Source organism: Carassius auratus, chromosome 5 (genome assembly GCF_003368295.1).
Source record: "Carassius auratus strain Wakin chromosome 5, ASM336829v1, whole genome shotgun sequence".
NCBI lineage: Eukaryota > Metazoa > Chordata > Actinopteri > Cypriniformes > Cyprinidae > Carassius > Carassius auratus.
This window is the reverse complement of record NC_039247.1, coordinates 17,402,239-17,428,494: the sequence shown is the minus strand read 5'-3', so window position 1 is coordinate 17,428,494 and position 26,256 is coordinate 17,402,239. Positions and strand designations below refer to the sequence as shown.

At 39.1% G+C, this 26,256-nt stretch overlaps 1 protein-coding gene across 6 annotated transcripts in view; it reads right to left on the bottom strand.

Annotated features, from left to right (window-relative positions):
- Positions 1 to 26,043, bottom strand: part of LOC113079070 (probable global transcription activator SNF2L2) — a 55,124-nt gene extending 29,081 nt beyond the window's left edge. For 3 of the 6 annotated variants that reach the window (XM_026251300.1, XM_026251266.1, XM_026251287.1), the window contains exons 1-16: positions 25,936 to 26,043; positions 22,382 to 22,621; positions 22,071 to 22,200; positions 20,777 to 21,112; positions 20,487 to 20,585; positions 9,257 to 9,524; positions 8,169 to 8,295; positions 6,303 to 6,476; positions 5,636 to 5,809; positions 5,324 to 5,494; positions 5,060 to 5,110; positions 4,788 to 4,918; positions 2,964 to 3,021; positions 2,623 to 2,723; positions 888 to 1,035; positions 270 to 433 (exon numbers count right to left, since the gene is read on the bottom strand). In XM_026251300.1, the coding sequence (XP_026107085.1) occupies positions 270 to 433; positions 888 to 1,035; positions 2,623 to 2,723; positions 2,964 to 3,021; positions 4,788 to 4,918; positions 5,060 to 5,110; positions 5,324 to 5,494; positions 5,636 to 5,809; positions 6,303 to 6,476; positions 8,169 to 8,295; positions 9,257 to 9,524; positions 20,487 to 20,585; positions 20,777 to 21,112; positions 22,071 to 22,200; positions 22,382 to 22,606 (2,357 nt within the window). In that variant the 5' untranslated portion in view covers positions 22,607 to 22,621; positions 25,936 to 26,043. Of the gene's footprint in view, positions 1 to 269; positions 434 to 887; positions 1,036 to 2,622; positions 2,724 to 2,963; positions 3,022 to 4,787; positions 4,919 to 5,059; positions 5,111 to 5,323; positions 5,495 to 5,635; positions 5,810 to 6,302; positions 6,477 to 8,168; positions 8,296 to 9,256; positions 9,525 to 20,486; positions 20,586 to 20,776; positions 21,113 to 22,070; positions 22,201 to 22,381; positions 22,622 to 25,007; positions 25,111 to 25,935 lie in introns of those variants that run through there. The other 3 variants (XM_026251272.1, XM_026251295.1, XM_026251280.1) reach the window with 2 other exon arrangements.
- Positions 26,044 to 26,256: the final 213 nt, after the last annotated feature.

Genomic DNA, 26,256 nt, shown 5'->3' with positions numbered 1-26,256 from the left:
TACTATAAGAAAATCCACTTAATTCAATCTCCAACCAATCAACCATGCATGATCAATATGATGACTGTTTAGTCTCCATATGGCCATATACGCAACATCACGAATCACTATCATGAACCAGTATGGCATTTTCAGTCATTAGAGACTAATTGTAGTGTGTGTAACAGTGTTTAGCTTATTAATGAAGCCATTGTGTTGCAAATCCTCTTAGGCAGCTCACCCCATTACACCTCTTATCACATTATTCACAGCTTGTTTGCTGGACTTACGAGAGGGGTACGATGATGAGGTACGGCCCGTTGAGCCTCTTGAGCTCCATCAGATAAGTGATAAGTGCAATAGTCTGAATGGTCTTCCCCAGTCCCATCTCATCGGCCAGAATACCATTCAGGTTGTTGTTGTACAAAGACACCATCCATTCCAGACCCTGGATCTGAACAAAAAGACTTGCGTTATACAGTGTGTATATATAATATACAATCATCAGGTACAAACAATCAAGTAGACGCATGACACACAGATTCTGTTCATTGAACAACATGGGACAAAAGAACCAACTGGTGTTTCACGGGCACAGAGTGAGATCAAAGCATGAATCCTAGTGCCAACTTATTTCTTTCAAAGGATAAACAGTCTCCCTGAAGTTTTCTTTAAAACACCTCAGCAATCAGGCGCAGAAGAAAAGAAAATCAGAAGAGGCCTGTTTTCTCCCCTTGAAATCCATTCCTGCCCAAAGGGGATAACAGATTCAATACAAACCACTCAATTTTTGATATTTCCCCTCTGTGTGATTTAAACCTACACAGCTCTCTTCAGAGAAAATGGATTCAGAGTATAATGTATCTTAGGAGGTCTCTATTCAGAGTCTGGTTTAACTGTTGCTTTACCTGGTAATGTTTGAGAGTCCCATTGACCAGTAGGGTGGACTGTTTCTCCACCCTCTCTATGACCGCGTGGGCCACTCCATAGTAAGACTGGGAGCTGGTCTCTCCTGCCTGAACACTGTACTCATCATCCACATCCTGTTTAGCAGACCTACAACACAGGGTGCAAAATTAAATGGGACAGTTCACCCAAAAATGAAGAGTCTATCATAATTTACTCACCCTCATGATGTTCTAAACCCTAAAGAAACTCTTAAAAAACTGAAGCTGTTTAATATCCACTCATAATTTTTGCCCGTCCATTAATAGTTCAAGCACCAAAAATATTCACACAGCACAGCACCATATTTGATGTGCATCTAACATAACTATTTGAAGCATCAAAAAGTTTTGGTTGCGTGGACTTTAAAGGGATCAACAAAAATTATTAAAGAATATTAAAATAGCATTTGTGTTCTGAAGATAAAAAAAGGAAATCTAATGAGTGAAAAACGACATGAGTGGTGTACTTTCACTTTAACTTACTGTATTACTACACGGGCGAGCGGCAGCTGAATTGCGAATTTTATGAAAATTATTTATTTTTGTCTATTATACTTGCAACAAGTGAGGTAAAACCGAACATTTAGCTAAAATGTTTTGTCTAATATGTAAAAATAAATGATGAATAAAATGCTGATAAAATGCATAGAATGCAATTTAATATTGGATTTCTAGTGCTTCCTGAATTCATTCATGTAAAGGACTGAACTGGAAACAATCCATAGCGATTACTGGCAATGGAGACATGATCTACAACTCCACCAATGGGCCAGCTTGAAATGACACATGCCTTGTGGTTCTACAGAAAACACCAAAACAAAGCAGAAAATACATGCAGACTAGGAGATCAGAGGCTGTGCTGACAGGTAACAATACACAAGTAGGCTCAGTTTGTATTAAGACATGTCCATCAGCCTGATCCAATGACACAGTGCAGAAGGAAACTATGGATTTATGTTGTGAAACCTGATGTGTTGTTGTGTTGCTATCACCATTCAGTTCAAGGCTGAACGTGTTGTGCATTCAGACATTCTCTCCTGCACAGCAATGTGGTAATGGGTGGCTATTTCAGTTCCTTCATCTTCCTGAAAGCTTGAACCAGTCTGCCCATTCTCCTCCGACCTCTCTCGATGACAAGTACTTTTCTCCCACTGAACTGTCCACTCACTGGGTGCTTTTTAGTTTTCACACAACTCTGTTGTGTGTGAAAGTCCCAGGAGATCAGCAGTTCCCGAGACACTGTAACACCATCTGGCACCCACAATCACTTCACGGTCTAAGAGTAAATGTGTAGCTAACGAAGTGCCCATTGAGGGCATTTTAGAGGAAAACTTCAGCTTATTCAAAAAAATTCAGTCTAAGTGCTGCTGTCATTAAAGTAAAAGAGGGACATAGCAAATACTGAAATATATACTGTATTTTCATGTTTCGCTGAAATTGTTAAACTGATAATAAAAAAGTGCAAAGAAAATAAAAATCTATAAAATTGCAAAATAGAAGCATTTTCACAAGTGGTCTTTTGAACCCCACTGTTGTCTAGCATAGTGCAAACTCCAGCAGAGGCAGATGCTGACAGATGTATGAAAAAAAGAAGAACACCAAACAGCTATCAACACCCAAATCATGCTTTCTCACTTTTCCTGCACTCCAGCTCAACAGGGCATTTTTTGCTTTGAAGTAAGAACAGGCAACATACTCTATGATGTGCTTGGCTGCAGTTTCAGATACTTCATCACTGTTGGGATCAATGACTTTCTTTTCTTCTGATTCAGCTCTGGAGACCACATCTTCATCATCCTAAAAGGGAGTATAAGAGGATTATGCTCATTTAATGCACAGTGATTGCCCGACTTACACAATATAAGATCATACATTAAAACAAAATGGAGTTACTAAGGTAGATACTGAAAGGCTTCTGGGAGATGTTTTATGGATGCAGAGAAAAGGATAATAATGTGAGTTTCTGTACTTCTGTATGACTCACTCCACAACAAGGAGCCGTCGATGCTTAATGAGCAGAAATAAGAGGACACTCACCTCCTCTTCAAATTCCGAGCCGCTCTCTTCACTGTCTGACCGTGGAGCAACTTCATATCTGTTTTAAAGGGCATAATGCACTAGTAAACACTCGAAGCCTCGGAAGGATTTATTGACAACACAAGCTTAAAAAGATGCTTGTTATCAGAGCTTTTGCCCCTATAGTTAAATTAAAATATGCTAGGATATTTTAAAGGATACAAAGCTGTAGTCTCTGTTGGATAGGTCATTTTCATTTCAAGAAGACATATATATATATATATATATATATATATATATATATATATTAGGGGTGTAACGGTTCACAAAATTCACGGTTCGGTTCGATACGATTCACTGGTGTCTCGGTTCGGTTCGGTACGGTTCGGTACGTTTTAGATACAGCAAAAAGAAAAAAATTGGCAGATACATTTCCTTGATTTAAAAAAATATATATTTATTAAAACTAACAAAGTATGTTTTTTTACATTGAACAATGATGGAGCTATTCTTTACCCATCTTCTATGGTGTTTTCTTAGTAACATACTGTATAAAACAAAAACAGCTCCTTATAAAAAAAAAATGAAATTTTTATATTATTGTTGTAGTAGTTATGAACAAATACAAAGATGTAACTTTTTATATGGAACTCTATAACTCTTTATATTGAGTGTGTTTTTACTCAATTGGTTCTCTATAGGGCTTTTGTTTTTTGGCTCAAAGCAGGAATTACGGTCTGGCTGAAATGAGCTCGTGAAGGAATATTGTAACGGGGCTCAATTACATTAAGCATATTCTTAAAACCTGCGTTTTCCACTACAGAGCGCGCTCGCTCACTCAGTACGCGCGGCGCTGGACCCTGGGCTCAGCGTTGCCCTTCAGATACAACGCGATTTGTGCTGCACTATGCCAAGAGCAAAGTAGGTGGAGTTTTCAAAACTGCCCGTGCATACGTTCTATTTATAACAGTTCTTCTATCTAATAACATGCAGGCCTGTTAATTGTATCGTACTGCTCAGGAAATTCCGATACAGTACAGTACTAGTCCATTTTGATTTCCGTGCTTGCTCGGATGCCCCGATCGATTGGTAAAGTGCACCCAAACACCACACCTGTTGGTTATTGGAGGATCTTATATTTCTGGTCTGTTAAACGCATTGGCCATTTTGCAACGAGCCTTCAGCGCGTACTGAGTGAGCGAGCGCCTGACTGAGTAGCCTATATAACATATAAAGTTGGTGTTTTTTTTTCTTCGGGGTTGTCAGGGGCGTTGCCTGTTACGTCGTTTGGGTTATTGAGCTACCTTGTTGAACGCATATCATTATATTTCACAATTTTTTATTTATTTTGCAAATATAATTAATTAGTCCAACGAACCGTTCGGTACATAATGCGTACCGCGTACCGAACCGAAAGCCTCGTACCGAACGGTTCAATACGAATACGCGTATCGTTACACCCCTAATATATATATATATATATATATATATATATATATATATATATATATATATATATATAAAATTATTTCTTTTGCAATTAATATTAATGTAGTGAATATGTTTTTGCTAGGTTGACAGTTTTGTAGTATGTAATTTGAATTTTTTTGAATTTTAAAATGATATTTTATGTCCCGGTATTTTTTTATTTGGTGAGTAGCAGAATAGCATCTTCATTCAGTTACCAAAATTTCAGTGCATCCCTTTCCTTCAGTGCATTTCAGTTCTCATCACTCACTGCTGTAAACACATGGCTCACACAGCTTCACAGCTCAATGCGAGCGATAACCAAGAAATGTTTTCAATTTACAGACGCACAGAGGATGCGATGTAAAAACAGCTTACCCAGGGTTCATCTCGAGCCATGCCTCTAACTGACTGGACTTGGGGGCATCTGTCCCCTGTAGCACTTTCCCCGTCTCTGTCTGAATGACTTTGACTGGCAGCTCACTCATCTGACTGGTCTCATCTATGAGCTGCACGAATAAATAAACATGAATGCAAGCTTGCTGTGACAGACTGTGTTAGATTAGGTTGGACAGAGTGAGTTTACCAGAGGGACAAACATTGGTCAGTTATCAACATTCCTGCTTTCATATTCAAAGCAATTTACTTACCTCTCCATCAGGCCCGATGGCTCCCATTCCTTCAGCATCCCCAGCTTCCTTCTAAGGGTTAAACATGAAAGAAAGAAGTAAGCATTGAGTGTTTGACGATTGTAGACTTCACCGATTGAATTTGAGATTTATGCAAACCATAGTGAGATAAACTGTTAGCAACTGAACTAAATAAAGCATGTCTAAAGTACATGTATAGTTTACTATCAAACTTGAGCATGAGTGATGTTATGGTTTATTTTCCATAGTCTTGTCGCCTCACACCTTTTTCTTCTTTCTCTTCCTCTTTTTCTCCTTGGCAGCCTGAGCAGCCTTGTGCTCATACACAAGCTCAGTCAGGTTGGCCACGTATTCATCTGTCTGTTGAAGAAGGTAGGCCAGACGCTTGTCCTTCTTTTGATCAATTAGCTTCCTGTAACCTTCTTCATCCTCAGCCTTGGGAAAACAGATGGAGAGGCTGTGAGAATCTTTAAGGAACATCTCTTCTCTAAGAGCTTTAAAAGGATTCTGCTTTTGTCTCCTCCATATGTAAATGTTTAGTCAGTAAATATATAAAAGTTTTATATATGATCTTACCATCAGTCTCCTCATCCTCTCTTTCTCGATTCTTTCCGTCTCCTTCTTCTGCTCTCTCTCGGTGTTGGTGTGCCATGTGGCGATGGCTTTAGACAGCTTTTGGATTTTTCCAGAGATGGACCTGTGATATTCCTTGAAATCTTTAGCATGCTGCAGAATGCTGTTGAGATACTCCTACAACAAGACACAGACAACACAGAATGAATCAAAGAGCAAAGTCAAGAGTTTGGGGTCAGTAAGATTGAATGTTTTTAAATAAAGTCTCTTATGCTTACCAAGACTGTATTTACAGTATTTAATAAAAAAAAAAATAGATAATATTGTAATATATATATATTTATTTTTAATTTTTTTCAAACTCTGCCTTTATATATAGATTCATAAAACAAATAAACAATGTGCTGCAGTATCACACACAGTCAGGAAGAGCACGTTCCTGTGCTTTTAGTCTCTGTAGATGTTGATAAGACCCTATTTAAAAACGCATCTACATCAGTCAGTCAATATAACAGCACATGAATTGTGTATATGAGCATTTTTGCTGTGGGTGTTTGTCTAGTATTTTTGTCGGCATAGTGAGTTTGTTCATTCCATTGAATTATAGAAAATAAAAATAAATAAGAATTCAATTACATTAAACTTCGTACACTGATCATTCATTGATCACCTGGTGTTTCTGTCTGCGCTTCCTTTCCTGCTCGATCTTCTGCTGCTTCTCTAGTTTCTCGGTCATGCGTGCCTCTCTCAGCGTCTGTCTCTTGCTGCGCTTGTAGGCTTTGGAGTTCAGGGCCGTCTCTAGAGTTGTGTCTCGGCGCATGCAGGCAACGACATCTAGCCTCAGCTGAATAAGAAAAAAATCAATCATAGTCATCTGTAGCAAAATACATTACGCTAATGAGCTTCATCAAATGATAATCATATTCTGATGCATTTCACACACATTTTGTTTATAACTGTTGGTAAATACAGCAGAACAAGGCTGTGAATGGTGAGGAGACCGTATGCTATGAATACAACAAGGGCTCCCTCTAATGGTGAGTTCCACCGCACAGCGTAACACAAGGGTCACACATTTGGCAGTGCATAAGGTTACAGCTTTCACACTTCATGTGGTTGCAGTCTGAGTGTGTCCAAGGAGCCATGCATCTACAGCAGTGCGGCCATTGTTCCGCACCGAGTCTATATTTGCTGAATTAAAGTGACAGCACATTGTTCACTATAAAATTGAACATGGATTGACAAGAAAATGTTGTAATTACACCATAAATGCATATAATTAAAGTGTACTGTGCATCACAGGTAACACCTATGGCTTTATGGCTAGATTTAAAGCAAAGAAAATAGCACTTTTAGACAGAACCAAGGCAATAATAGATGGCACTCGTGGAGGTTGGAAAACAAAGTTCTTTATGAATCGTGGATTGCATTCTTATAAAGATTAAATGCAAAAGAAAAGCCAAGAAAGCTGTTTCTATCGGTGGTACGTTTTAATTTAGAATGTTAGTGATACCGTAAGAAAAGTAATTTAAATATTTTGTCATTTGCTTGAATAAAAACCTGAATAATGTGTCACGTATATTGTGTAAACGTGAATACGTTCAAAGATCGTATAACTGCAGTGTGTAAAAAGACAATCACAAAGCTGATAAAGCCATTTTAGCAACAATGTTAGGATTTGAATAAACGTTGGATTTCAAAAAGAAAAAATCCTGTGTTTGTGGCCACGGATGAGTAGCGGACTGCAAATGCCCGTGTGAAAGCACAATGAGTCCGTGCTGCTTCTGCAGCGCATATGAACCACACATGGACTGCATACGCACTGCAGACGGAGTATGTGTGTGAACCTGGCGTGAATAAAACATTCATATCAACTTTGGACAGCACAACAAGGCACATTATGTGAATAAGACAACGCTCAATGTAACCTGCATATCAAAAATAAGCATGTGCAATTTTTACTTGGCTCATTGTAAATGATTTCGTTTATTTTAAAGCAATGGCAATGAGTGATTTTCAATAGAAGTGTCTCTCAATTTATGACTGTAATAAATGACTGGAAATATGCTTTTATGAAAACTTTATAAATTATGTACACCAGTAAACATGAAAATAATTCATTATTAATTTCTTTTTGGTTAAATGATGCATAAAAGTGTCAATGGTTTTAAACACTTGTATACCGTTTTCAAGGAACGTTCCAATTCAGTTAATCTAAAAATGTCATGTGGTGTAACCATCAGTAAAAAGTAATAACATATTTTCTTGAATACACAATTAAAATAAGTTTAAAAAAAGATTTCTTTAACAAATTACATAAAAAATCATTTCATAAATATTATTAAGAGTTGCAACACATGACATTAATAAGCAGGGGAGAAGATTAAAGTTCAGTCTAAATAAATATTACTTGAGGTTTACTTTTCAACAATTATTTTTCATAAAAATTTTAATACAGAAATTATAAAACATGACCAACACTGAAAAGGTGTACTCACTTTTTTCATAAATAGAAAATACAACGTCTTAACCCCACCTGCCGCTGGAAGTTGAGCAGTCTTAAGGCCTTCAGCTCCACAGTAGCTTTAGTCCGCAGATCAGGTGGCAGTGACCCTGGCAGATTCTCCAGCTCCTGAATTCTGTGAGCAATCCTGGCCTGAAGACTTTAAACACAATTGAGAAATACATGTGTTGTTTTTTTTTATTATTATTATTTTTTTTAAGAACAAGAAAGTACGTTTTAAAAATTAAAGCAAAAACTGTCGATCAAGCACAGATCACAAGATTATTGCTGGAATAGAGATGGTAAACTTTTTAGGCAATAACAATTTTGAATAACTTCAGAATTCTCTATAAATCACTTGCAAGATCTGACCTTTCATTTGGTAAAAAACAGACGGTAATAAAAGTATGTCTTTGTGACCTCAGGGTACATCAAACAATCAACTTCTTGAGTTTCAGACAATGCAAGCCAGTGCAATCAACCAAGTTCTGAGGAACGTTCAGAAACCTCCTCATCCTCCTCTAATGAACATTCATTACAGCTCACAAGCACTCCCCCCTCCCCAATTAATAACAATAGTTCTGCTGATATTTTAGAGACAGAAGAGCACTGGAAGGTAGGTTGTTTTGTTTAAATCCATACCCAAATTTGAATGTCTCACCACCCAAAAGCTAGTCTGATTCCTTACAATGTAATGTTGTTCTGAACCACAGTTCGCAACATACTATACATCTTGAGTATCACAATAACTTCTTTCCCCATCACCTCTGCCAAGAAACAGTGCTTGAATATCATAGTTAATTACTGAGAATTTATTACATTTGTATTTCAGCTACAAAGCTAAAGGCAAAATATTCCAGCAAAGTAAATATAAGCAGTTAATTTTCGGGTTAGGTTCCCTTGGTATGCATCCACATTTGGAAGGCCTCTTGTATAATGTATAAACACTGAAGTCTGAAGACTTGCCCTTTTAATTGGAGAGTTAAAGTCAGGGGACAAACAAATTGTAAGTGCACCTCGGGAAACATTACAAATAAAAATAATTAAAAAAAATCATGACCTTCAGGACAGTGCAGATTTATTAGTGTAGATTCAGTTGAATACAATTATTCGTTACATACCGGTATTCCCTCTCTTGCAAGAGTTCGACAGGGTCCAGACCCTGAGGCTTCTGAATTGGAGTGATGCGATTCTGTTTCTGCTGAAGCTGGATGATGAGGGAGGGCTGGCCTGGTCCTGCTGGGGGCTGAGGTTGGGGTTGGGAGGTGAGGGAGGTGCTGGGCACAGCTTGTGTGCCAGTGGGGGCCAGCGGGGGGGCTGGAGAGGGTCTGCCGCTGGGAGCTGGGACCGACAACTTCTGTTGAGCACTGGGGGTCTCTGAGCCTTGACCTGAAAATGAAGGAGATGCTCTTTGTGAACATTTTGTGAGATTTATCAGAATGTCATGTCCGTCAAAGAAATGTCTCTGAATGCAAAAATAGAACGCATTAAGCTTTCAGTCATCCATAATGCTGTTGTCAATACAATCCACTGTAGCAGAAATGAGTCAAATCAGACAAATCAAAGAGTCTATCAGAGCTGTGTGCATTGAAACATGAGCTGATTTCCTCAGGAAGTCATAAATCAGTTCTAGTGCCACAAGAACCAAGCAAGATAACCAACCAACCAACTTGTTCACACAACAGCTTTCAACATTAACACCAATAGAACAATTATTAACAATTTTAATTCGAAGAAGAGATTGTCAAATTTATTGTTCGTGATTGGAATGCAACGCTGGACATCACATGTAAACCCAGGAGATCAAGTTAAATACTTGCATTGACTTCCCCCCCCCAGCCAGTGAAACCAGACAGAAATTCCTAAGGGGGAAGGGCTTTAAACCTTTGTCTTCACAGAAAAGTCCTTTGCCAGAGAATGGCAAAGAAACCCTTTTTATACATTATATATGGACCAGAATGAACTCAAAAAAAAGACTTATGAATGAATCATTCCATTGTTTAACTCCATATTCATTTACGTGTAACCCACACATTTGACTATCATGTATAATCACTTATTGTGTATGTCTTTTGATAACTATAGGATACCTAGTCATGTCTAGTATTGAAATAATCGCATTTTCTTGCTTGATATTGTCCTGACAATCATTTATTTGTAAAATATATCATAATCATGTTATAGGAATCATGTCCAAAATTAGACCCTGTGAGGCAAGAACCACATGCTTGGTAAGATAAACAAATGATTTATGATACCCAAGACTCAAGAACATATCTGATTGGTCAAGGCAACATTTGAGGGGTGGCCAACAGGAAGTTTTAAATACTTTGGACACGATGTAATTTTTTTTAGTCATGCCTTGCTTTTAGTCTGCTTTTAGTTCTAGTCTGCCTGCTGCTATTAGCCATGTCGGCTTTTAGTTCTAGCATTGCTCGTGCTATCAGTCATGCCTGCTCTTAGCTTGTAGCTTGTAGCTTTGCTACCTAGCTTTAGCTTGTAGCATCTAGCCATGCGGTAGTCATCATTGTTCTTTGAGCGCGGTTCCAGCGTGCCTGCCTGCTGCTACTATGAGAAGGAACACAACCTAGTCTCGTCAAACTTTATTTCTTTTCTTTTCCGTTTGAGAGTTTCGTGTTCTGAGTTAAGTTTTGTAACGTCCATTCAACTTCAACCAGCGAACACGACCCTGCACTTTCAGCCAACGCCCAACAACCACGGGCTTCCCAAGACGTCACTTCAGAGACTGAACTTCCAGCCAATCAACGACCTCGGGATAGCCCTTTCACCGAGGCTCCTTCTTCACAGGAGATGCAAGTAACTTTACCTCCAGACTGTGACCTTTACTGGTGTATCTAATATAATTTTAACCTCACTGAGGAACTCAATGCGAGGGCTAATTACGTGATTGATGGTTGTTCATGTCTATGCAATTTAACGTATTGCTGTAAACTTGGGATTCCATATTTCCATTCTCTTAAACTCATCTTTCCCTAACTTTCGACCTTCCTGCAACTTGTGTGAATGTGTGTGTGCGTGCGTTTATGTGTTAGATTAGTTTATATGTCTTAGATTTATCTAATAAAGCCTTATTCATATTGAAAAGAGAAGTATCTTGTGTTTTGTGCTTACAAGTTAATGTCTTAAACTGTCGATCTTGTTACTGTGCTAATTGATAGTGTTTCACTATAGTTTGGATATTAGTATCCAGCGCAGATTTGATGTTAAACGGCTCGTTCACTGAACCGCAGGCGCGTCTCCGTGAACAGCCGTGAAACAGTGATTCTGTTCAAATTCCCTTTAAAATCTTAAATGATTCCCTTTGAGCTAAATTGACCTGTTTCCCTTACATTTATTATGGTGGAGAATGATTGCGGGCAGTTTAACCTAAATTGTGAGCATAAACCAAGTTATTTAATCTTTGATTTTGCTAAAGGAATGACGGATGAAAAGCTTCCGAGACCTGAGTATGTGTGTGTGTTTGCGTGACGTAAGCAGCGCGCGCCCTCCCGCTTGAATGAAAGGAGCTAGAGGAGACTTTAACTCGAGTCCGTCTCCCCTTTGTTAACAGCAGTAAGTGAACTTAAAAGTAAACATCTGAGATCGTACAATAAGGTAGAAATTGAGCGTGTTCCTCATTTGTGTAATGCCTTGTTTTATAGCTGATTTGATTTCACTGCGTGTTCCAGTGTCTCAAACGCTATCTCAGTCACTGTTTGCTGAACGGAGCTAAACTGTTAGTGTTTCAAAAGGGATATAAATCGGTGAATAAAGAATAGTTTTGAGCGGGTTCCTCAATCTATTTATCAAAGTCCCCGTATTCATATTTCATATAGTTTGATTGCCAGTGCGTGTTCCACTGCCGAATCAAATTTGATATTCGACTCCCCTAAGTTAACGTTAAACATTAGAGAACAATGTTTGCCCATTTGTATCCGTTCACAAAGTGAATGCAATCTCGCGTAACACTGCGTGTGTCCGAGAGTAATTTGAATGGGAGTGTTTTAAAAGCTTGATCAAGTAAATTTTAACTGTGTACCAACAGCGAAGGAAAACTTTTATGTTTGTGTCCAGAAAAACTGGCACGGAGAATCAAATTGCTGAGATTGATATAATAACTACAGCAGGAAGCTGCTATTTGAATTAAGATAAATTTAACTCTATACAAACTGAGAGTTTAAGTGCCACATCGCAAAACCAACTGAAAGGCGGTGTTGTTATTTGTACAGTGTTGAAATGAGCCGACATTTCATGTAACATGCTTAACTGTATTTGCAACAATGCAACGATTCATGTGCTAATCCACTAGAATGTGTTTTGGTTGCCATAGTGACGACCGTGACCAGGAAGACTAACGTACTTCCGGAGCAACTCTGAACTGTGCACGCGCAGCGCACAAACTCTGCGGTGTCGCTAAGCTAACGAAACCATTGCATTTACATTGAAGTCTATACTAAAGCCACTAGCCTCAAAGGTTAGCCGTTAGCATTACCATCCAGTGGTAGAATAATGTGTGTTTGGGCAACGCTGACGTGATTTAACCATTTTAAACATCTTAACTAACACTTGTTAGTCTCTTTCTTTTTATCGCTCTGTTTTCTCACTAGACCACTTATTTTCATTTTACTAGAAAGGGAAATACTGACTCACAATTATTAATTGTCAAATTGAAATTTAATTGAAACATTAAATTTATTTTGAATCATTTAAAATTTCCCTCTCAGATCATTTCATATGATCTTTTATTTCTAGTATTCTCTTTTGGGTCTAATTATTTTAGGAATGAATAAGCCTTGAACTTTGGAAGTTAAAGTAAACTTATTCTTCCTAATTTATTTATTACCCATCGAAATATATGCTATTCAGACCTTTACTTATTTGAATGCGTTTTACCCCTCTTCCTGTTTTGGTTATACACTTAACCACTATTGTTTTACGTATTGATTTCCTCTTTTTAATTTCATTTTTGCATATTTTGCCCATTTATTAATTTTTTTAATTTTCCTATTTCTTACCATTTCTTTTGTGTATCCTAGCCTGGGAACGACAAACCTGAGCCCTAAAAGGAGACATTGTTATCCCTCACTACGAGTTCAAATAAATTAGAAAGACAACTCTCTTTCACTTAAAGTTTATTTTGTTTGATTAGTTGTGCAGCAACTAACACAACGCTCTCCTTGTAGTTGAGGTAACCGCTACTGAGACTTACCATCTCCGTCCTCTCTCTCCTTTACTTTCCTCTTCTCTTTTTACATTTGTAGGACATGTAAGAACCATCAATCAATTCTAAGTGAAGTAAATACACAATCGTGCCAAAGACGACGAATCATTCTTATGAATTTGATTGTAATCATCCTCTCATTTGTTCTTCCTAACCTCCCTACATTTGGAAACGCAATCCAAGTTTTAGCATCTCATCCAACGTTGAGATCAATTTAATAGAGATACGTGTTGAGCAACTGTCGCCCTCGCTGACTCCCTGGTGAGCGGTCCAACTGAAAGGTGTACGGTGTCAATCCTGTCAGACTAAGAAAAGAGATATCAGAATTATTATTGTATTCTTTTGTCCAAAGCAAGAAATATAATAATATTGTTTACGTTTTTGATAACATTTAATTGGAAAAAATAATTTTCCTCATTTGAAAAACAGAAATTTTGCTTGTCATTTGAATTTGTTTTTCACCTCTGTCTCTCTTTTCCTCTTCCTCATTAGAGTGACAAAGTCTTCGCATCTCTAGTCTACTTAGACACCCTGAGACCAACACAGTCATCACCACATTTCACTAGTGGTTCACAATCACTGATACAACACTTAGTTGTCCCACCACACATAGGCTTTTACTCCACACAGATCTGTGTCAGTCTCTCTTCTTCCCAGCGTGCCAACATGCCGCAGACTGCAGACCCCATTTCCCATGGGGAAGATGTGAACATTTGGCTGACAGGCATAACAGACAGCCTCACTCCAAAGACATTTGAACTGTTATTATTTTTAATAATAATCCTAATCCTGAGAAGATTCCTGACACAAGATTCAAGCCAGAACAACAACCACGAGGAGCTAGTCAAGATCACGAGCTCACTAAGCTATGCCTTCACAACCCAGCTGAAACTGAGCGACAAGCACATCACCCACCTTCAAGAGGAGCTGGCACGTGCTCAACATCGCATAGACAAGCTGGAAGTGAAAGTTCAAAATCAACTCAAAGCACCCAGCGAGAGGGAGCAGGATACAACAGAACAAGTTATGAAGCTCCTAGCAGCCCTGGCAGCAGCTCAGCTCGACCAGCAACATGCAACGTCTGCTCAGAAAGACCTGGTAAACAGACTCCAGTATGCTGAACAGCTACTAGAGAAAGCCAAGATAGACATCAGAAACAAGAACTCTGAAATCAGTGCTTTGAAAGACCACCTTGAAAGGTACAGAACTGAAATGGACAATCTGACCCAACAACTAGATGATACCAACGATGAGCTCTACATGGTCAGAAAAGAACTCCAAAATGCTTACAAGCACAAACTAGAGCCAAGAAAAGAGAAACATCTCTTAGCCTCATCACTGCTGAGCAGAGCAGAGTCCCACGTCCAAGAACTGGCATATGACGAAAGGAGCGAAGGGCCACAACCCAAAACCTCACCTGCCTTCGCCACACAACCCTTTCCTGCCAACGAAAGAAAACCTCCCGTCCAAGGCCTTGAAGCTGCACACGGGATGACAATCAAAGACCTCAACAAGCTGTCTGAAAACATCAGCAGGTTCAACCCGAACTCCACAGAGAGCCCCGACATCCAAGCTTACCTGCGAGATATCGAATTTCACCTGGAAGTGAGACCTCATGTGACTGACAGAGACTGGTTATACCTCCTTAGAGCTACGTCCAGTTCCGAGGTACGAAACTTTCTAGATCGACAGCCCAGTCAAACCAAGTCAAACTACCAGCGACTTCGTGAGGTCCTGATTAAAGAGTTTACAGACCCAGAGTCTGAACATGGACTGTTAACTGCCTTGGAAACCAAACAAGGTCGTCAAGAGACTCCACAAATTTACTACAACCGACTCCGACAATCCTACTTTGGTGCACACAACAACTCTGACCTTGAAGAGGATGTGAACTTCAAAACCCTGTTCCTAAAGAATCTGCACCCTGGAGTCAGTCACCATCTAGGTGTCATGGCCTGTCCGAACTCCATGACCATCCAACAGTTGCGTGACCTAACACAGAAGGCCTATAACAAGCAGAAGTTGGCCTCAAAGAAAGGTAACAAAACATCCACACTCTTGAACTCTGTCAACAAAGACTCAAGCCTTGCACTGGACGACACCCAGTGGCATCACAACACCAGAGTCTTCCATCAAGAGCACAGAGAACGTGACGCCCATATCCACGACCGCTTTCAGCCCAACTGCTGGAAAAATCCATGGGACCAGCCACGCTTCTCAAGAAACCAAAAGGATAACATCTGGAAACCTAACCAGAGATCCACAGGTAATCACCTGACTCATCCAAGAGCAACTCGTGTGGGTAAGCGACAACAAATCCCACCTCAGCACCACTCAGACATGCACAGTGCTGAGTATGCACAAGAACATGACCGCTTACCATTAGAAGACACGGAACAAGTCATGGAACAACTAAGAGAGTTCCTTCAAGACAATTTACATGCATATGACCACAAAGTTGAGTCATGCTCGCTGTGACCAGCGACAGAACGGAAGGCCGGTGATCACCTGGTGCACCACATCAGAGATGACAAGCACCTGTTCAACAACAACCCAGAATGAACAAGTCTTTCACGGCCAACTGTTGATGAAAAATCTGAGGTACTAAAGGACATCACCTCAGTCACTAACAAACTGTCAAATGAACTCCAACTCCAAGTTCCAAATTCCCTGTCTGTGCAACAGCAACCACCAGAGCACAGAAGGTCAGAAAGTCTGCTACAGCCAGAAGGCATCACAAGAAGAATGCAACACAGGAGACAAGTTTTGCAACTCAGCTTCACACAGCCATGCCAAACTGCCTCCGACTGTCTGCTAAAGAACTTCCTGCCTTGCTGGACTGACCCCTCATTAGACCATGGACACGCCCTCATCCAAGCCAAGGATGCTGAGAGCCAGTCTTAAGTGACATGCTAGAAAAAGGGGGAGACAACACAGACTTGAACAGATCTGACCACACATGCACTACACCAGTAATACACAACATTACCTACACCCAGAGGTAAACACATCTACTGATAACACAGTCAACAAACATATTCTTCCCACAGGTAGAATATCCAACTTTTAGCGTAACAAAGTTACACATACCCACCATGAAGAAACGTGCAGCCATCCTCACAATGGGTAGAACACCTGACACTAAGTTAAGGTTCACGACACACTAGCTGCACCTGACATCCTAGCTCAATAGTAGTTGTAACACATGCTAGGAAAACCCACAGCAGCCTTGTTTTGTTTTGTTCTTCTTTTACCTATCCTTCTCCTTCCCCTCTTTCCTGAGTAGGTGAAACGCCTAGACACCCTGCGAGGGTCGAAGGTCTGATATTAGGATTGACTCGCAACACCTAATATCCGCCAGCCACTCTAAACTGAATGGAAGCCAGAGAGCTCCATGCATGATAGGTCAATTCATTGAATTGAAAATGAAATTACTAGAAAACTAATGGTAAACATGTAAAGTAAGACAACCTAGAAGAACCAAACAAAGTTAACCACAAATTTGATTGATGAATCAAAATAAAAACAATTTCCAAGACGATCTAAACTATCCTCAATGTGCTAAACTACATTGACTAATTGAACTTAACCACGTGTACCTAAATAGCCTGATGCCTGCACCAGTACAGTAACTGTCATGGAGGTGTTGTCTTGCTGTTTGCTGTTTGTCTGCTTCTTCTGCCTCTGTTTCTCCAGCGATCGACGATGTCTTCACCTAAACACCTCGCCGATCGAAAGGGGGATATATGTAGCAGAAATGAGTCAAATCAGACAAATCAAAGAGTCTATCAGAGCTGTGTGCATTGAAACATGAGCTGATTTCCTCAGGAAGTCATAAATCAGTTCTAGTGCCACAAGAACCAAGCAAGATAACCAACCAACCAACTTGTTCACACAACAGCTTTCAACATTAACACCAATAGAACAATTATTAACAATTTTAATTCGAAGAAGAGATTGTCAAATTTATTGTTCGTGATTGGAATGCAACGCTGGACATCACATGTAAACCCAGGAGATCAAGTTAAATACTTGCATTGACTTCCCCCCCCCAGCCAGTGAAACCAGACAGAAATTCCTAAGGGGGAAGGGCTTTAAACCTTTGTCTTCACAGAAAAGTCCTTTGCCAGAGAATGGCAAAGAAACCCTTTTTATACATTATATATGGACCAGAATGAACTCAAAAAAAAGACTTATGAATGAATCATTCCATTGTTTAACTCCATATTCATTTACGTGTAACCCACACATTTGACTATCATGTATAATCACTTATTGTGTATGTCTTTTGATAACTATAGGATACCTAGTCATGTCTAGTATTGAAATAATCGCATTTTCTTGCTTGATATTGTCCTGACAATCATTTATTTGTAAAATATATCATAATCATGTTATAGGAATCATGTCCAAAATTAGACCCTGTGAGGCAAGAACCACATGCTTGGTAAGATAAACAAATGATTTATGATACCCAAGACTCAAGAACATATCTGATTGGTCAAGGCAACATTTGAGGGGTGGCCAACAGGAAGTTTTAAATACTTTGGACACGATGTAATTTTTTTTAGTCATGCCTTGCTTTTAGTCTGCTTTTAGTTCTAGTCTGCCTGCTGCTATTAGCCATGTCGGCTTTTAGTTCTAGCATTGCTCGTGCTATCAGTCATGCCTGCTCTTAGCTTGTAGCTTGTAGCTTTGCTACCTAGCTTTAGCTTGTAGCATCTAGCCATGCGGTAGTCATCATTGTTCTTTGAGCGCGGTTCCAGCGTGCCTGCCTGCTGCTACTATGAGAAGGAACACAACCTAGTCTCGTCAAACTTTATTTCTTTTCTTTTCCGTTTGAGAGTTTCGTGTTCTGAGTTAAGTTTTGTAACGTCCATTCAACTTCAACCAGCGAACACGACCCTGCACTTTCAGCCAACGCCCAACAACCACGGGCTTCCCAAGACGTCACTTCAGAGACTGAACTTCCAGCCAATCAACGACCTCGGGATAGCCCTTTCACCGAGGCTCCTTCTTCACAGGAGATGCAAGTAACTTTACCTCCAGACTGTGACCTTTACTGGTGTATCTAATATAATTTTAACCTCACTGAGGAACTCAATGCGAGGGCTAATTACGTGATTGATGGTTGTTCATGTCTATGCAATTTAACGTATTGCTGTAAACTTGGGATTCCATATTTCCATTCTCTTAAACTCATCTTTCCCTAACTTTCGACCTTCCTGCAACTTGTGTGAATGTGTGTGTGCGTGCGTTTATGTGTTAGATTAGTTTATATGTCTTAGATTTATCTAATAAAGCCTTATTCATATTGAAAAGAGAAGTATCTTGTGTTTTGTGCTTACAAGTTAATGTCTTAAACTGTCGATCTTGTTACTGTGCTAATTGATAGTGTTTCACTATAGTTTGGATATTAGTATCCAGCGCAGATTTGATGTTAAACGGCTCGTTCACTGAACCGCAGGCGCGTCTCCGTGAACAGCCGTGAAACAGTGATTCTGTTCAAATTCCCTTTAAAATCTTAAATGATTCCCTTTGAGCTAAATTGACCTGTTTCCCTTACACCACATAATGTGCCATTATGAAACAAAAGTAATCTCATTTATATTTCAGAAGCCCATTATCTTTAGGATTTTAGATCATACTCAAAACCTGCTGTTCAAAGCACAGTGTGAACTGATGGTCACCTCTGAACTGAAAAATCTTTACAAGGACTCATATGACCTGCTTCAAGCCAAGTTCAATGCCTTTAAAGAAACTTCATAAAGGGCATGCAGTCCTTAAACGAGAACATAAACACAAGAAATTATACAAGAGCATGTTCAGAAGAAAATTCAAGTTCATTACTGGCTGGATCCAATCAATCAGTTGACCTGCCATGACGAGGGCATTCAATGTCCCTAGAAAATAATGCAGTGAAAATGTAAATTGACCTGAGGTGGTGCATACTATTATCTTCCACAAGTACAGCCAATAAGCAGCACATCAGAATTAAACCAAACCTGAAAATAAAAATGAACAATGATCTTTAATTTTAACTTCAGTGGCTTTTACAAGCAGATCTAACAATCAGTGAAAAAATGTACTGTCATTTTGAAACAATATTTATTAGCGAGGGGATTTAACCTCTGTAAGGTTGCCTCTTGGCATTTGTTTAAAACTCATTTTCAAAGTTTAACTCATACGGAGGATTTTGACCATGTTTATGTGCACAAAAATGTTATATATAAATATGAATTTGCTCAAACTTCAGCAGTATCTGGAGCGAACAGAAAACAACACTGCATTACAAACAAACATATAAATTCATTTTATACAGATACAGTATACAGATGGATAAAAAGCAATGCAAAAGTCTCATTTTCAGACATTCTGGTCGACATAAATAATAAATGTACATGTATTGTACATTTACAGAAATATTCCCATAGCATGTAAATGTCTTTTTCAGACTTGTACCAGAATATGTACCCTTGAATTTGATGACACACTGCACAAAAACTTCTGTGACTGGAAGACATTGTTTGAAATTTTGTTTCTGTCGACCCGAAATATGTCTTGTGTTGGTTGAGTCAGCACATGTTAACAGGCCCCTCAGCAATCACCAGTGTTGTTATTGTAAACATAAACCATTTTCATTAATTAAAATAAATCTGAAATAAAATATAAATATTAGATGAAAATGTAAAATTGACAGTTTGGCCTGCCACGCTGGGATAGGCTCCAGCATCTCCATGGCCCTACAGAGCATAGGTTTGGAGAATAGATAGATAGAGGGCGAAAAAAACAAAAACTAAACTAAAATTAGAAATGTTGCCTTGGCAGCTAACTGAAAGTACAAAAATAGAAAAGCTGAAGTACTTCAATTACTGAAACTAAATCTGAAATAAAAATAAAACTTAATATTTAAAAAAAAACTATTAAAAATAGCAAAAGAACACAACTCAATTATTAAAACAAACTATATTGAAATAAAACCTAATTCAATATATTCCCAAGTACTAAAATAGTATATAAATAATTCTACAATTATTCAGTTGAATGAGATAATATGCATTTTGCTTCACTGTGCCATTAGGTGGAATGTAGAGATGCAACTGCTTAAGAATAAAACATCCCACACTCACCTTCAGGCCATGGTTTTGGCCCAGAGCTTTGGGTATGAGTCTGCATTGCTGGAGAGGGACACGGGCCCGTAGCAGGCCCTCCGTGAGTCATTGGCATACCTAGCGAAACAGCACAAGATTGAATAATAATTAAGAAAATGGCCATAAAATATTCCTTACATGGTGACAGATTTTGTATGGAATATTATCAGCTGCAATCAGCCTTAAAGCATCATAAAAATACAAATACAAGAGAAAATGGCATAACTGTAACTTGGACTGCACAAGGACTTGACCATGACTATAATCACCTAGAGGTCTGTTGTAGGGGCCAGTGTTGACGGGCTGCTGCTGCTGCATGGTGGGGAGGCTCCTCTTGCCCTGCACTGCTAACTGCAGATTCTCAGGCAGAGGCTGACCCCGGCCCAGGATCTTGTACGCCAGGATCTGAGCCCTGAGTTGCTGTAGCTGAACTGGGCTGAAGGCAGACTGACCCCTGGCTTGCTGTCCCATCCCCTGTGGATCCATGGGCATCATGGGTGACTGACCCTGAGACATCTGCGGTGGGGTCGGCCCTCCTCCTGACATAGGGCTAGGCACATGCTCTGGCACCTGGCCTATCGGCGAGGGATGGGGGGACATGTAGCCTACGAAGCACAAGCAGAAAAGATTCATAAAGTTCACTGATGTCAAAGGTGTCTTTTAAAAGTGCACTCCTTTATTGATCACTGCCACACAGAGAATTATTTTATTTATCTATTGTTATTCATTATTATTATTATTCTGTCTGTCTTTTGTCTTTTTTTTCTTTTTGTAGAATAAATCAGTTTCAGTAGGAATCCGCATGCTTGGGAGTTCTGCGTAAGGATGAAAAAGATTTCACTCAGGTTCAAGTTGGCCATGCACATTTACCACATCTATCAACAGAAAGCTGCTTGGTTTGAGAGTCACTTCTGTGTGAGCTATTCTTCATGCATCTCTACGTGATTGACAATGGTTTCTTTGCTTTTTTCCCCACTTAATTTTGCTGAAATTTAATTAACCATTGACCTCATCTTTACACAGGATGTGAAAGCTGTGCCTTGTGTCAACAGTTTAAGGCTGTCTAAACTAGACACGACCGTTTCAAAACAATTTGTACTTTGTGTAAGTAAGTGATAAGTAGAACATCAGTTTACTGTTGTGCATTTGCCGTGTCGCACCAGATCCAGTGTAGACAGCGTCACTGATTATAACGGGTTCTCTTCTCTTTTGTCACAAACCTTTAATTATGAACATTAAAAGATACATTTACGACTGCAAAAGGTACAGATCAGAGAATAGGCTGAGTGATGAGAGTAGAGTACAAATTATCTTAGCTATTCGCATGTGAGGATAATTAGTGTAATAAAGACAGCCCCAAAGATAAGTGCACAAAACATAAATAAATAAATAAACACTGTGAGATAATCGCCTTCATTATCATACCTCTGAGGCCATTGTAGACTTACCTCCTTCAATGGAAGAAGAACAAGAGCCTCTTTTGGTGAACTGAACTTCAGTTATTGTTAAAATTATAACCGCTGAGTGCTTTGTTATTATATTGTAGCCTATATGTAATTATACCTTGAGTGTGTTGATCCATAGGGCTCTGTGGAGGACCCATGCCACTGTGCAGGGATCTCATGCTCACCCCCTTCATTTGTCCATAGTGCATATCATCTCCCATCCCCTTCTCATGCATTCCCTCCATAGGCTGAACAGAGGCAGGAGATTAGTCATATATGCTCTTAGCATACTGCAACTTCAAACTGTTTGAAAATGAACCTTCAACAGGGCTTTTTCATTTATTTATATGCATTTTTTTTTCAGTGTTCACATCTACTGGACAACTATTATCTATTTTAATATAATCAATCCCAAAAGCCATCCTCTACCTTATGCATTGGGTGCATGTCCTGTGAATAGTCTGCAGCCCCTTGTCCCTGCATAGCATGTGGGACACTTGGGGGCCCTGGACTGGGGCCCATCATGCTGTGTACAGAGCCAGGAGATGGGCCGGGTCCAGGGCTGGGCCCTAGGATGGGCCCCGGAGACAGGCCAGCACCTGGTGAAGGACCAGCATGGGGTATCCCAACCGGTGGTTCGTTGGGGGTGGACATCTATCGACTGAGAATCTGTGGGAAGGAGGGACAAAAGCTTCAACCTACTGTTACTGATAAGAGTCTCACTATTGTGCAAAATACCAAACATTGTTTGACATCCCAAACGACTATGTTTTCTATTTGCTAGATAAAATATAAAGCAAAATAATAAAAGTTAATTATATCTAAAGTCAGATATATTTTATGAAAAAGCCACTACAAATTACAAACCCGATTCCAAAAAATGTTGGCCACTGTAAAAATTGTGAATAAAATCAGAATGTAATGATGTGGAACTTTCAAATGTCAATATTTTATTCAGAATACAACATAGATGACATAAATGTATAGACTGATAAAACATATCATTTTAAGGGGAAAAAATATGTTGATTTAAAATTTTATGGCATCAACACATATCAAAAAACTTGGGACAAGGCCATGTTTACCACTGTGTGGCATCCCCTCTTCTTTTTATAACAGTCTGCAAACGTCTGTTGCTCAAGTTTAGGAATAGGAATGTTGTCTCATTCTTGTCTAATACAGGCTTCTATTTGCTCAACTGTCTTATGTCTTCTTTGTTGCATCTTCCTCTTTATGATGAGCAAAATGTTTTCTATGGGTGAAAGATCTGGACTGAAGGCTGGCCATTTCAGTACCCGGATCCTTCTTCTACGCAGCCATGATGTTGTAATTGATGCAGTATGTGGTCTGGTATTGTCATGTTGGATAATGCAAGGTCTTCCCTGAAAGAGACGACGTCTGGATGAGAGCAAATGTTGTTCTAGAACTTGGATATATCTTTCAGCATTGATGGTGCCTTTCCAGATGTGTAAGCTGCCCATGCCATACGCACTCATGCAACCCCATACCATCAGAGATGAGGGCTTCTGAACTGAGCGCTGATAACAACTTGGGTTATCTTTGTCCTCTTTAGTCTGAATGACATGGCGTCCCAGTTTTCCAAAAAGTACTTCAAATTTTGATTTGTCTGACCACAGAACAGTTTTACACTTTGCCACAGTCCATTTTAAATGAGCCTTGGTCCACAGAAAATGGCTGCGCTTCTGGATCATGTTTAGATATGGCTTCTTTTTTGAACTATAGAGTTTAAGCCGGCAACGGCAAATGGCACAGTGGATTGTGTTCAATAACAATGTTTTCTGGAAGTATTCCAGAACCCATGTTGTGATTTCCATTACAGTAGCATTCATGTGATGTGGTGCCATCTAAGGGCCCGAAGATCACAGGCATCCAGTATGGTTTTCTGCCCTTGACCCTTACGCACAGAGATTGTTCCAGATTCTCTGGATCTTTGGATGATATTATGCACTGTAGATGATGATAACTTCAAACTCTTTGCAATTTTTCTCTAAGAAACTCCTTTCTGATATTGCTCCACTATTTTTCGCCGCAGCGAATTCCGGGGGAATTGGAAATCCTCTGCCCATCCTGACTTCTGAGAGACACTGCCACTCTGGGAGGCTCTTTTTGTACCCAATCATGTTGCCAATTGACCTAATAAGTTGCGAATTGGTCCTCCAGCTGTTCCTTATATGTACATTTAACTTTTTCAGCCTCTTATTGCTACCTGTCCCAACTTTTTTGCAATGTGTAGCTCTGATGAAAATGAAATCCAAAATGAGCCAATATTTGGCATGATATCTAAATGTCTCACTTTCAACATTTGTTATGTTATCTTTATTCTGTTGTGAATAAAATATAAGTTTATAAGATTTGTAAATTATTCCATTCCTTTTTTACTCACAATTTGTAAAGTGTCCCCACTTTTTTGGAATTGGGTTTGTATATTATATTAATATATATTTCTATATTATATAAATAATTAAATTATATAATAATGTGGCAAACTGAAACATTGTTTTTTAAAGCTATAGTTAGGCTAACTATTTACATTTATCTTTTATAATAAAAAAGCAGTAAGCCAAGAGAGGCCGTGCATAACAGTCTTGTGTCTTATTGCATGATTATATATAAATAACCTTAAACCAAGTTCTAAAATAATTCTATATCATAATAAGGAAATATATCCTGTATTACGATATTTCAGGAACCACATCTTTCAGTAATGAACATCTTTATCCTGCCCTGGCAAACAGCATTTTAACGTTTCCTGAATTCTGCATGTTTTCCACGTCTGTGGGAACCCTTATAGTTATTATGAAGTAGTACCAAGAGGATTTTTTTTTTTTAATAAGTTATATTTATATCTTGATTTTACTTTATTATTGTTATCACTGATGACGATGGTTACAATAATAATAATAATAAACTCGCCCGCACACATAATCATACATAATTAAACAACTTACATTCGTTTTCTAACATTACTTTATTGTTAAATTAGTTTATTATTGTTGCAGGTATTGCTGGTATTTAGAAAAAGAAGGACACTCGCCTGCTAGAAGAAACAGAGAGGCCTGAAATAGAGTTGATTAAAATGCACGCAAGTGTTATTTGCATAACAATGAGCCGCGCTGATCTGTGACACGCCCACCAGAGCAGCGCTTCTGGAAACCAGCATGATCACAAGACGCCAACGATGATGGTAAGGGGTAAAAAACAAATAAATAAATAAATAAGATGAACGCTTTTATAATGTGAAGGCATGTTAACAATTACTTACACACGCTATTAAAAAGTACAGTAATTATTCATATCTATGATCGATTTAAGTTAATTCAGACAAAACTCCAAACGGAGAAACTAGGAATAAACAATTAATCCATTGTGAAATGCACAAATGCGCTCGGGCAGGCCTATGCTTACTGTCCAAAGAAGAATGATGAAAACTTTAAAAAGCAACCAATAATTAGGAGTGGTCAACGTCACCAGTATAATTGCAATAGAATAATAAATAGAATAATTGCAATGAATCAGTAAATGCACATATAGCTCGGCGCAGGGGTGTAATTAGGAGAGAGCTGCTCGGATCGGATCATGGCTTCCTCGACCTGCTGTCATGACTGTCTCCTCACGCCATTACTGTTTCCTGAAATCTCAAACTTTATGGGACCTTTTCACCACAGCGCACTACTAATGCACATTTATAACATCCTATCACTTTCCAAGCATTACAAACAGTTTTGCTTTATAAGAGGAACAGTTTATCCTACTGCATTTACGTTGTCAAAGTTAAAAATCAAGCAAGCGGTAAAGCCCCCCCGTCTCCTATAATTTAGCAGCAGCTCGCTAACCGCCTGTACAGTTATGTTAGCATGCTAGCCCGCGACATTTTATCAGCAAACATGCTAAAACAAAATGCTGCCCTCTGACATATATACATCTGTATAAATGTCCAAGCGAAGAGTATTAAACTCAATTACCTTCTGCGAGGTAAATAACACAATAAAAGGTCTAGCACATTATTTCAGCTTCAGAAATATGACTGCCATATGTTGGTCCCCTCCCCCTCTGTTTTGCTGACAAGTTGAAGTTCGCGTTTTTTAGTGTTTTGACATTTCTGATTCGTTGAGAGCGCACGAAATACAGTCGTCTCTGTCGTGTGATTGGCTGGGGAACACATCGATCACCTCGTGGTATGTTTAGAGGCGGGCCTTTCAAGCACACTTTCGCTTCTGAGCACCGAAGGTGCTGGAACTACAGACATCTATGGCTGGAACCGTCGCCTGTCCGCTGGGGCGTTT